The sequence below is a fragment of the Octopus sinensis genome, linkage group LG9, assembly GCF_006345805.1.
Source record: "Octopus sinensis linkage group LG9, ASM634580v1, whole genome shotgun sequence".
Lineage (NCBI taxonomy): Eukaryota > Metazoa > Mollusca > Cephalopoda > Octopoda > Octopodidae > Octopus > Octopus sinensis.
In genome coordinates this window covers 33,671,906-33,685,681 of record NC_043005.1, presented here as the reverse complement: position 1 = coordinate 33,685,681, position 13,776 = coordinate 33,671,906, and the positions used below count along the sequence as shown (strand labels likewise).

The 13,776-nt window shown below is 35.1% G+C and overlaps 1 protein-coding gene across 2 annotated transcripts; it reads left to right on the top strand.

The window, feature by feature from the left end:
• The first annotated feature begins 270 nt into the window (after window positions 1-270).
• LOC115215558 (zinc finger protein 239) lies at window positions 271-13,566 on the top strand. Of its 2 annotated transcripts, none has more exons than XM_029784757.2 (3): window positions 271-835; window positions 6,141-7,345; window positions 9,649-13,566. In XM_029784757.2, the coding sequence occupies exon 2, from the start codon at window positions 6,182-6,184 to the stop codon at window positions 7,298-7,300; it is 1,119 nt and encodes a 372-aa protein (XP_029640617.1). In that variant the 5' UTR covers window positions 271-835; window positions 6,141-6,181; the 3' UTR covers window positions 7,301-7,345; window positions 9,649-13,566. The 2 variants fall into 2 exon arrangements, 1 of the variants encoding a protein (XP_029640617.1); XR_003882005.2 differs by having other exon boundaries at window positions 275-835; window positions 6,141-7,351; window positions 9,652-13,566.
• Window positions 13,567-13,776: the final 210 nt, after the last annotated feature.

Sequence of the window (13,776 nt, the reverse complement as noted above, 5' to 3'; positions counted from 1 at the left end):
ATTTTTTTGCATATTCGTAGTCTCCGATATCTATAACGTAGGAATCCGAATTTTTTTTCCAAAAAATGCATTTTTCAAGGAGAGGTGCGAAATTGCATTAGCCTCGGTCATGGTACTTGATTCCACGCAAAAAATGCGAGTTTTTTTTTTCTTTCTAAGTGAAAATTGTGCGGGTGAAAGGATCAAAATTTACTCATCGAAGTTTGTGTACTAAATATATATATATATACATCACACAAATACACATATAAATGTGTGTTTATATTTTGTTGATATTTACTATTGAAAATATTCTCAGATATGTATTACGGCGCGAAAAATAGCTAAATCGGTGCAAACTAATAAAAATATCCGGTGCTATTTATTCCGTCTGTGTTGCATTCATGATTCCTTGTTACTTCATGAACGTAAATGCATTGGACCATCAATTAGTCCATTGGATCCTTGTAACCAACGACGCTCTTGTTCACAAAATGCGTTATATATAAATAAATAGATGCCTGTCTACAGCTCCATGTTGTTATAAATGATCTGAAAAAATAGAACTATCAAGATAATTAATTACACGGACTAGTTAGATACTACAGTAAGTTAAACCAATGAAAAAGCTTGTTATTTTAGCAAACAAAATTCAACAAATCAGAATACTCAAGACATCGTGATACGGTTCATCTACCTTTTCAGGTTCTTTAGTCAAGGGAGATAATAAGGTGTCAATAGTTTTTAAAAATCTGGTTTTCTTCAAATAAATGATTTTCTTTCATTCAAATAACTTTACAAATTTTGCCAGATTATATTTCTTGTGAAAACTTCCAACAAAAATAATTATTTAAAGGTAAGTATTTGTAGGCTTTGTTGTAATTATTGCTGATATTTATATATTTCATGTTATGTTTATAAACATTATAACAAATATTTATTGGCCAGTTTGGCATTGTGTTCTATAATTGTCTTTTCTGAAAAGATTTTTTATTGAGAATTCTTTATAATATCGGCTTATATTCTTCGTTAATTACGGTTTGATGTTTTCCTTGATTAGATGTATTTTTCTTTTTGTATTTATTTTTATTTATTAAAACAGTCACATCTGAGAGGCGATTTCATAATCTTTGTTCCTTTACTTTAAATGACGTCAATCCTGGATATAACACTCTTCTTGCTATAATAATCAATTATATTAAGCAATTGTCTTCTATTAATCTGCAACAAGATCAAATTTCAACATTGTATATCATTCATATGTCTTCGTTAGTTTTATTTACTTAGCATTTCCTGTATTTTGTTACTTCAGTCTTTGTTGTATTTAACTTACTAGGATTATCTTAATCCACTTCTCTGCTCGATCTCCCTCCTTTCTCTCTATATTTTATGATGTAAATTATAATTCTGATCAGATCATAATGGTCATCAACTACTTAAATACATTCTAACGCCTACCTAATTAGATCGCTGTTCTTTTCCTGTTTTTGTATGTATTAAATATTGTAAAAGACCAAATATTTTAGAGCCTTATTCTTGAAATATTGTTCCAGTTATCGGACGAAAGAGAATTCTACCAAATACATAAACTTCTTTAAATGAAACGAAGATTTTCCTTATTTGTTCTCAGTCACTTTTCAGTATCAATATTACCTTCTCCTCCTTTTGTAGACATTTCATTCGTGTAGTTTCTTGGAGACAAGAAAAGTAGAATGTGATCAAATACATAACTCCATAATTACAGAGGTCGGTTTTCCCCTGTCGACTTTGGGCCTTCCCTTTCATCCTTCCGGTATTGGTAAAATAGGTATTATTCACCAGTTACTGATCCTCTATATTGTTTGTCTATTGGTCTGTTAGAAATAGCGAATAAACCTTCCCCTAATCATACTCTTAAAAAATGTGAGGACACTTTAGATACTGTAGTCCCAGTTACACATCTCTGACATGGTCATGGATGGAATACGTTTAATCATAGGCTCGGTGTTGACTGGTACCAATATGATATTGCTCGTTTCTACAAGGTCTTACGTCTCCTCACCATAAATCATCATTATTGGTATTTTTTATGTCGAAACTGCTAAGCTGGTCTTTTGTAACAATTTCCAAATGTTTTCCTTCCTTTTTTGTGGAAATGTTCCCTCTTTGAGGAATTGGAAGAGTAGGTAAAGGGGAGGAAGTTTGGTTGTTAAGACCCAATATTTTTATTGACATTTGCGTATTTTACGTCTCTAGGTTTTAATAGCAAAAACCTTCAGACTGAAAACGCTGTTTAGACGATAAATTCCTCAATATGGTGAAATGTACATTTCACCAATTTGCACACAGATTCCACATTTTATCAAATAATAGGTGAATATTTTTTTTAATGTTAACAGTTTACAGAGGTTGCATGAAACGAAATTCTGTAAACGCCCATATCGAGGAATTATAATTATATCGAAAATTTCTCAATATATTGTGCAGTTAAGTATAGTCACTAGAATTGTACCCTCTCAGAATTGGTTTGTATATATGGTTCTGAGATTTCTAATCGATAGGTTCTTTTGATTTGTTGGAAACTCGTTCGTTCACTTTTTTTCTTTTCTTTGATACAATGGAAACTAGTTAATAATGGGGAAATTGAGCGGTTAACTTTATTTTCAAATCTATTATAGCAATGTTAATTTTCTGCGCGATTGGGGAATAATTTGAAGAATTTTTTCTCTCTAGTGCTTAACACAAAGCTGTAGTAAATTGTGTAGTTAGGTGTTAATCTAGCTTTATTATCATTGTCTTACCTTTGCTTCATCATCATCATCGTTTAGCGTCCGCTTTCCATGCTAACATGGGGTCGACGGTTCAACTGGGGTCTGGGAAGCCAGAAGGCTGCACCTGGCCCAGTCTGATCTGGCAATGTTTCTACGGCTGGATACCCATCCTAACGCCAACCACTCCATGAGTGTAGTGGGTGCTTTTTACGTGCCACCGGCACAGGTGCCAGACGAGGCTGTCAAACGGCCACGATCGGATGGTGCTTTTTACGTGCCACCGGCGAAGCTTAATCTTTATGGAGCACAATGCAACTCTGTGGTACACCAGATCTTGTCAAACCAAGCAACTCAAACCAGCATGGAAAACAGACGTCAAATGACGATGATGATGATATTAATAAGAAATCATTATTTTTATTATTAGTAGCAGTAGTAGTATAAGTGTAAAACATCATTATTCATCATTGTTTATCATCCATTCTCTATGTTGGTAACCTGGAGTGCTGTGCCAAACTCTATTGTCTGTTTTGGCATGGTTTCTATGGCTAGATGTCCTTCCTAATGCCAATCACTTTACAATATATTATTATATTTAAATTCTGCCACCAGTCCAGTACTGGGGTTGATGGTACCAGCTAGCTCCTTCCTTAAAATGTCATTCCCTGTGCCTATTTTAGCAACAATTATTTTTATAAATACTGCTTAGTGTCTATTTCTACCCACTTAGTTGATGAGTTCAAATCATACTGTTGTTAACTTTCAGCCTTCTATCATTACTGTCATTGTTGTTTTCCATGCTTGTGTGAGCCAGATGAAATTTAAGGTTGATTTATTAGGACCAGCTGCCCTTCTTGTTCCTAACCTTTACCTATTTCCAATCAAGGTAATTCACCATGGTCAGATATGTTTTCTCAAAAGTTTAGAAACAAGTGGCACTCATTTACAACTAACACACTATGTCAAGGCAAGGAGACATACATACACACATATGATGTATGTGTGTGAGATCATTGAGATTATATCAGCATGGAGCATGGACATTGGATGATGATCATGAATTTGATTGTGTATGTGTGTATTGCTTAGGCATTGTGAAACTAATAACTTAGTATAGAACTCAGAATACATGTACTTCAGAAAGGAGCATTAGTCAACTACTGAGGAATATTAAGAAAATGAAATAACAAAGGAATAAACAATTATCTTATGAACTTCAATAGCTTTCAGCTGTTTCTGCTATAAAATGCAGTGGGCTTATACTTGAGTGCCTGAGTAACACCTTATAGCTTCATCAGAGCCTCAGACATGAAGTGCTGTTTATTTGGGAAAACAATTACATTTATGCATATATATATAGTTAGGTAGATATGTATATAATTGGTACAGGTATGGCTCTGTGAACGTTAGAATATATATATACTGTCACACACTGGTTCCTTTCAGTATCTTTTTATCACATCCACTCAAATACCCTTTATTCTGCCTGGAGCTATAGTAGAAGACACTTGCCCAAGGTGCCACCCAAAACCATGTAATTGGGAAGCCAGCTCCTTAACCACACAGCCATGCTTGCACATACTCATGTCAATAAAATATATTTCACTCATGTTTTTCCTAATTTGATGTGCTGTAAAATGGGGAATAGTCACTGTTGCACATTTCTGCCTTCAGTTTTCACTAGATTTGGATTCAGTTAACATCTCGCTTTGTATCTTCAAACATGACATTTTTTTTATTGTTAGTGATTTGATCTGGAAGGAGAGGTTGGGTCCATGTCCTTCACAAGTACTCCAGACTGGTGGGATTGATGCTGTGTACTACTATAGCTGTTCCAGTTTGATGGTTTCAGGAAAAACATGGGAATCCAACATCTAGGGCAAGAAGGATTTAGGTGTAATGTTTAGTGTGGGTCTGTAGAGGACAGAAAAAGTGGTGTAGCCTGAATGGTGGGAACAGGAAACCAAGAGCAGAGACCACTATAGTAGTAATAAAAAAGACAGGAGGAGGAGACACTTTATCTGTAGGCTGGAGGTTGGAGGATGTTGGTGAATGACTTTATACCAATCAGATAAGTTGCCTTTCTTTGGATATGATCCAGGATGACTATGTACATAACAGCAGCACCATTCCAGATGGGGAAGGATGAGTACTCCATTGTACCCACCTCATCCACCACCTAAGTTTTATTGATGGTTAATACTTATTGGGAGCTGTGATATTTTCTGGTTCTGAAGAAGAAAATCAGTCTTTGAGATATAGCCTTTTTTATAGCAACACTGTGTGTGTCCACCAGGAGTGATCTTTATTGATGGTGGAACCTATTTGAAAGGGTTGTGTGGGTTCTAGTTGCAGTCTGTTCATTTTGTGGGGAGTATCATAATGCTTTTCTTGAGATGTGCAGTGATTGTTTGTTTATGTTTTTTCTATTGTTGAGGCAAACAAAACTGGATTGACTCCATTGCTGGATGTTTTCAAGGTCTCTGCTCATCTGGTCAATATGGCTTAAAGAGTTTAGATATATGAGAATGATGCTTGTATGTAGAAGATTGGGGATGACTAAAGGGTAGTGTAATCTGTGTAGGAGTGGGCATTGTTGATGGTGATAACAAATAGATTATTAAGATATTGGACAAAGAAGTGGGGTGGGACCTGAATGTTGGATTACAACAATAGAGAGAGAGAGAGTTTCATCTGTTCATACTGTGTTGGTAATTTGATTGAAGAGATGAAAGACAGGCAGAGACCACAGTTAGCTGGTTTTAAGAGCAGATGTGGTACACACCAGGGAATTGCTGGTATCAGGGACAAACTTTAAGAAGAGAGAGAAAGAGAAGAGATTCAAGAAGTTAGTTGTTAGTGACTGTCTTCATCACTTTTAAGTTATTAGAAGTGAGTGCAAGAAGATTCTTAGTTGGCAAGAATAGAGGGGTTGCAGTTCTTGGAAATTGGGTCACATTGTAACATGTTTCCAAAGATTGAGTAATCTGTTAAGTGAGAAAGAGATTGATAATTTGGCGAGGATAGAGGGTAGCTCTATTTCAAAGTTATGGAAGAGATAATATCAGGCTGGTGGCCATGTTAATTTCAAGCATGTGAATGTATTTTCACACCTGATGGAGTAGAATGGGATAGAAATAGAGGAGTTTTAGTGTGTGAGGTGGAGAGGAAATGTAGAGGTTGTCTTGGCAGGAATACTGTTCACAAAATCGTTTTGGCCAAGAAGTGAAGAAAAGTGGATTTTGTAGAGATTCTGTAGAAAATGGACTAAAAGAATCAATTACAGTAGGAAGGGTAGGGACTGCAGATTGTGCAATGCATGATGGCATCCTTCGCTATATTGATAATGATGTTGCAGGTATTGTGATTTTCAAATGTAATGATATTGTTTTTTATTTCATCTTTTTATAGGTGCAAACATATATTTATTTCTTGCGGTATGAAACATCATTATGGAAGTTGACTCGGCAAGCCATGAGTGTGGCTTGATTATCTCAAATATCCGTGACAGCAACTTAGAGTCCTCAGATCTTGACTGCACTCTTAATTTAGAAAAAGGAAACAATTCTGAAATGCTAATTGCTAACCAGAGCCCTGATGAAGAAACAGAAACTATTATTTCATCAGATGGTGTCACTGATGAAAACACAGTAATACTTGAGGGCTGTTTATCATTCAATCAGCCATCAGACGATGATTCTGTTGTGTCACAACAGACTGTAATTGAATCTGGCTACACAGAATTGGATACTGCCTGGCATATGCAGATGGTTGCCAATGGTGATATAGATACCACAGGTCTTGTCACTGATGTGAAAACAGAAAATATACAAACAGTTGGTGAGTTGGGAGATGAATGGCATATGCAAATTCAACTGATTAGTTTGGTTTCTGATTCTGAGGTAAAAGTAGAAAATGAAGAAACAGTAACTGCTTCTGGTGAACCTGCAGATAAAGAATGCCTTGTTGAAGCTGTTGATAATTCTATGAGGGTGCATGAAATGCTTAATCCAGCTGAATCTAACATTATTCTTATTCAGAAGGACATTGAAACTGAAGAAAGTTGCATTCCTCTAGAAGTTGTCTCAGCTGATGGCTATGGGAATACATACCTCGATGTTGGGGTACAAACTATAGGGGAAGAGTATACAGTCACTGAGGAAGTGTGCAGTTCTGATGAGAAAGAGGTTGTAAAAATTGTTTCAACAGTACCCAAAAAATATGCTGTGACCTCTGACACATGTGCAATATGTGGCATGAAGTTTCCCAATCGATCTGCCTGCCAGCGGCATATGATTGGTGTGCATGAAGAAGCCAAGCACCAATGCAGCAAGTGTAAAAAAACCTTCTTTCGGTTATATTCTCTAAAGCTGCACATTAAAAAGAAGCATAATGGTGAAGGCCTGTTTTTCTGTGACAAGTGTAAATATTGTTTTATATGCAAATACTACTTTGATCAGCACCGAAAGAGAAATTGCACACCTGTTCATTGTCGAGAATGTGGACGAGGCTTAGGCAATCTCATACAGCTACATAATCACAGGCGATGGGTTCATAAACTCAAGGTGTGACCTGTCCCATTATCAATCAGGGAATGTTAGCCTGTGTAAACATTATTACAGGTGAGTGCTTTGAAATAATTTTGCTTTTATTTATTTATTATGTATATTATCTTTTATTAAACAACCATTAAGGTCTTGCATTAATTGTTTCCATGCTTGTTAGTTCAAACAGAACTGCTGTCATTATGCCATGCTCCTAAGCTAGGCACATTACCCTGTTTGTCTTAGTTTGCTAGACTTGCAAGTACCATCCCTACATTACTGATTCAGTATTATTTATTTCACCTATTCATCAGTAAACTAATCCATGTAATATGGGCAATGTTTCAATTTGGTTTCACTCTTCACAATCTTTATTGAATTCTTCATCAAGATTTAACTTCCAACCAGTCTGTGAAGAGTAAAAAATATAACTAAAGCTTAGCCATCACATGTGAATATGGCTTGATCACTTGAACTGTGCTTTTGCTAAAATTTTTAGGTTGCCTATATAGTTTCAGACTCCCCACCTCCTGATCCAATGAAACATTGAGGATGAGATATTGAGAGAGAGAGAGAGATGCATTAATAGTCAACTGCATTTACTGCTGAGTAGACTGGAACAATGCAGAATGAAGTGCTTTACCCAAAGACGCAATATACTGCCCAATCCAGGAATCAAACCTTGCAGTCATGGGTCCAGTGCTCTAACAGTTGTATGTGAAACCACCTGCCTTCACATGTGAATTAAAGCAATAAAAAGACAAAAGCAAAATTCAAAATTGCTTCATTAAGAAATTACTCAACCATTGTCAGAAGTGTTGGAGATTGGAACTTCTGAAATACAGTCCTGCACACCACTAAATATAAGTGCAAATGAAATATATAAATCTATCATGTCCTTGATTTGAGAAGACATACAGCAGTATGCTAAAGATCGGACATAATTTCTTGTGGACAAGAAATGTAAAATAAAGTTTATTATGAACAACATAAACATTTTGTAATTTAATAGCTTTCAATGTGATACCTGCTAAACAGAAATTATTTTTATTTAATAAAATCTAATCCTAAGTAAGTGAAATTATGAATACAACTGAATTGAAAACCTTTTTTTCCCTGGCTATATCGGCAATTCTGAACTATTGGGTGCAAATTTTACATGAGTAGTAGCTTTTTTTAACAAATTTTATCCTGAAAATCACCTGCATAAATTGCACAGGTGCACAAACTATATGGGTTTTTACACCCCAACCCTAGTAACTCCATTGATTGCTAAGGCTCAGGGATACTAGGATTGCTGGTCTACTGTCTTCTTTTTCTACATCCACCTGCATGGACTGCTCCTGACAGTTGAATGAGGTATGCCCAAACAGGTAAGCAGGAGCAGAATTACTGTTATACTGGGCCACTTTTAGAACAGTCAGCATTCTGTCATCTTTTAGAAAACAGTATTCTAAATTTTATACATACACAGACACAAGTATGGCTGTGTGATTAACAAGCTTGCTTAGCAACCATGTGGTTTTCGATTCAATCCCATTGCATAGCACTTTAAGCAAGTGTCTCCTACTGTAACTCTGGACTGATTTGGTAGAAGACACTTGCCTAAGATGCCATACAGTAGGTCTAAACCCAAGATCACATAGTTAGAAATGAGGCTTCTCAGCCACACCTGCACCTTCCTATGGCTCTCTAAGAGGAAAAATACTTTGAAATTGGGTGCCAGAATCTTTTTATCTTCCTCTTTTTACAAGACTGCAGGATTTAGTTATGGTTAAACAACAAGTATATTTAGGACTTAATTGGGCAGATTTTCATCATTAATAATCAATGGACCGGGTCATTTATTTCCCACCTCCACCAAGAAGGCAGTAGGAAGATTGTAATTAATCAACAACTGTCATATCCAGTCTGCATCTTGGAGCTTTGTCCACCCTGGTCTGACTACTGACATCCTATTAATATTCTTTGTGCACTAGGCTTTAGTTGCTATAACTACAGCTGTCCACGAAGAACCACTATCTTTGGCTCCTGAAATACAGACTACAATAAGTGATGTATAAATTGTACCTGCCAGTAGATCATCTGGGAACCAACTCATGGCATGGTAAACTATGGGTGCCCTTCCAAGACCTTTTATGGAGAATTGTGCTGCTGATAATGGATTGAGATGAGTAGTGGTAGTTCTTCGTGTTCACCATTAATGCAAGTTGTAGTAGCAAAATATTGATGAGCAATTAATTACAGTTGAATAAACTAGTCATTGTACCAAATAGTTACCGTAAAATTAAAAGGGCTCTCTAGGAAAACCACCTTCATCATCATCATCATAGTTACAAACTAATAAAAAATCATTTTCTTTTTCTAATTTTTTGCAGGTACAAGTCCCTGTTGTATGCTCCTGAGTGCAGCAGCAACAGCCATCAAATTTGTGTCTTTCCACATCTAGTGGCCTGAGCATACGCCATTAAAAGCCATCCACATCAGGGTTGTGAAGTTGAGCACATCAAACCCATACCATCCAAACTCAACCAAATTTCATGTCACAAAGCCACACCAAGAGGTGAACTATAAACCAGAAGAACCTTTAATCCCTATTGCATTGCTATTATAGAAAGAAAAGGGCGAGCAGAAGGTGGAAGGGAGATAATGAATTGAATGACTAACATTTCAGGGGAAATAACTAGGTGGCATTTCTCTGGAATAGTAACTTGTCGCTAAAATTTACATACTTTATAAGGAAACTCATCAACAGTTTGGTTTTCTTCCCCCACCTCTATGTGGTATGGTGAATCCCATTTTTCTTCAACATTACATTTCTTTTTCTACTATTTAGTCATTCTGCCTGATTTAGGGGCATTTTTTTTTCAAGAATACAGTCATTTTAAAATATTTTCTTTGTTCCTTGAAAGAATTCAGGGGTTAATACTATTTTAAAATAAGTATTTGTTTGTATCAAACATGTATACATTTACATGCTATAAACACAGCCAGTAGATGCACTCTTAAAAAAGAAACTTAGGCATTCATCTACACATAACCTTGCATTTATGTATTATCTATGGAAGATGTGGCAAAAGATATATATTTAAGTTTGAGTCTAAAATCTCTTCACATTCAAATTTGAATTTATTATTATTATTATTACTAAATCTGCATTGTGTCCCTCCCTTTTTTATTTGCACATTTCTTTGAAAGCCACTTCCCCCATACCCTCAAAGAATGCACCCTTATTAATAACAATGGCAGGAGATATACACCGCTCATTATTGTGGTAGTGGTGCTGTACTAAATGCATCATGCTTTTTAGCTTCTGAGTTCAAATCCCACCAGTATCACCTTCTCTACTGTACTCATGATATGCTGAAGTTTATTTGATTGACTCCCCCTCTTCCTTTAGTAATTTGCCATCTGTCTCAGTGAGAACTTATTACTAAGGTGGCAGGCTGGCAGAATCATTAGCACCCAGTGAAATTGTCAGTAACATTTATTCTAACTCTTTATGCTCTGAGTTCAAAAACTGCAGAGGTCAAATTTGCCTTTCATCCTTCTAGGATTGATAGAATTAAGTATGAGTCAAGTACTAGGGTTGATGTATGACAATGTTTGGTTATCCTTTCTCTCTAAAAAAATTGCTGGCCTTGTACCAAAATTTAAGACAATTATTATTATCATTTCTGACTTGTTTTCTCATCTCAGTTGAAATCATTTCAATTCATATATATTGCTTATTGCTCCTAAAAACATCCCAGTTTCCTTTCTTTGATAATTTATGTTCCAAGCCTCTGTGAGAAACCATTATTTTCATAGCATGGCGTAAAGGTTAAATTCTTGGCAAACTAAGTTTGTGACAGAATTTTGGTTTATTTGTCTGTTAGTATTTTTTGTTGGATGCTTTTGCTATTCTGAGTTCAAATCATGCCAGGTTCAGTCACAAATGTGTCAACTTCTTGATCTCATAAAAGAAAGTACCAAATACAAGATACAAAGTTAGCCATTGATTCTAATGAAGAGAAAATATTCTTGCCGAAATTGTTGATGTTTGGAAACTCACATTTTTCCCAACCTCTAAAGTGAATATGGCCAGTCACTTGTATATCAATATCTGATTTTGAAAGATTAGATAATTAACATCTTACTGGAGGGGATTAATAAATTGTGTATGTTAGTAATGAACTAGATGAATGAGTGCTCGACCCCAAGAAGGTGAATAAACAATTCTTTTGAGTTCATGTTGAATCTCTAGAACATAGGTTCATGCTGAAGGAATCAGTAATTTTCCAGTGACACTATTATTATAAGATGATGAGAGTCTTACAAATAGCAGAGAATGTTACTAATATCATTTGTAATTTTAATACATCCTGAAATATTGCTATTTCTATCTGCATGAAACTTCAGGATCTGAAAATTTTATCAAAATGAAATAAGTATGCATGCATACATGCATAAATACACACACACACAACTTCCTTGTGACCTCAGCTTGTAATGAAATTGCACATCATCATAACATAAAACATATCTTCAGTTTTCAGTGACCTATTTTGATTGATCCCTCCTTGGGTTATTATATATGGTGATGAACCCTAGACTTCATTTGGTCACTGGGGCACTGAGGAAAATTTTTTATGTGGGTGTTGCCAGTTGAAAGAAGTCAGTTTCGTGACCTTCATCACTTCAATGTATATTTATTGCAAGTAATTTTTTTTAATTATTTTATTGTGCTTGTGAAATCCTATTTACAACTATATGGACTGACCCACTTAGAGTTAAGTATTTTTGCCATGGACACAGTACTGTTATGGGATACAAAGTGCCATCTCTTCAATCTGTAGGCCAACACCAGAATGATTTAATCATATTTGTATGTATGTTTGTATATATATATATATATTGTCATATACACACTTTCATACATAGCATTCATGTACATCATATGTATCGATACAATCAAAATTAGTTTTATTTGTAAAGTTTCACCTCTGTTTGTTACATCTACAACAATGACTAAAGTTGTACACATCCCCCATCTATTAACTGTTTGTGACTTTACTGAAGCACTTGTCATCTCATAGCTCGAAGTAAAATCACTTACAATTATTTATTAAAATGCCACATTGCCATGTGTGAATGCCTGTTATTATCTGAAAGAATTCTCCAGTTTGAATAATTCTTTGTGAATGCATCTCTATGCTTAATTATGAAATCCTTGTTCTATTCTGGAATCTTTATTCTGGATTTTTTTCCATATCATTTATGGCAGGAGTAGAATCATTTTACCTTTTGGTATTCTTTCCCTTTCCTTCCCTTCATCTTCTCTGTAATAGTCAGAAACTCCTGTACTGTAATGCTCATTATTCAAAGTTCAAATTCTATTAAAATATATGGTGTTCTGTCTCTTATACAAGACTTCTCACAGCATTTGATGATTAAATGGTTGGTATCACTCCATATGCATTGTGAATCTTCAGAAACTTTTGCTAAAAATATGACATTTCTAGAACCTTCCAAATGAACAAAAAATAAAGAAGAAATGGAAAAGAAAATGGTTCTTTAAGCTTAGGATGCTATGTTCTATCCTTTCCTGGTTCAAATTTATTTTAAAAAGTGAAAAGTTCTTACCAATTATGCTTCAACCAAAATACGTTACTTTAAAAAAAATAATTGCAGGACAGTCACTTCTGTTGAGCATTTCCTTAATTTAATGATCCATATCTCCAGCTGTTGTCCACTTTTGCTACAGATCAGTGAATCCATAACCATTTGTTTTCCCCCTCCCCCTTCAACCTAACATTGTTGTTGACTGCTCTCTTACATGGAAATGCTGCCAACCATGTTTGCTTCTGTCAATTCATCTGTTCTCTCACTGCCACAGTTCCATGAGTTTTTAATCATTGTTTGTGCTTCTAAAACCAAAGTAATTAAACAAGACAAACCTGGGCTCTTCCATCCACCAAATTTCTAAAATTATTGTTGACTGTTTACTTGTAAATTGCATTTAATTGAACTTTTTATTTTATGTATTTATTTATTTATTTATTTTTTTGGTTACCACAGCTTTTTGTAATATGATTTGCACAAGACAAGATTAAGCATAGTTTCTAATACGTGTGTGTGTGTTTATGTATACACAGCTAAATAACTTCTACATTTGTACTTCCTTTAAGCATGCATGTTCAATTAAGTCATTAGTAAAATTACGTTTTTAATGTCTTCTAGTCACTGCTGTGAGTTTTAACATGCAGCTAATGTTAACAAATTAGCACCAAATAACATTTATTTGATATTCACTCTTTTTGTTACTTATTTTCTTCATGTTATTGCTCTTTTTTTTTTTTTCCTATTTCTAACCAACTTATTGTCCAAACTAATATGGTAAATGTGACCCTAACAACAGTAAATATTGTTGATGTTGTTTATTCTTGTGAGAATGTTTTTCTGTGTTGTAGTCTCTAAAGTTCACTGACACTAAATTATTTCCCTGCTGCTGCTGTTATGTG

What these genes read in the sequence shown, in the direction of transcription:
- LOC115215558 (XM_029784757.2), top strand. Translation starts at nt 6,182, where the DNA reads ATGGAAGTTGACTCGGCAAGCCATGAGTGTGGCTTGATTATCTCAAAT.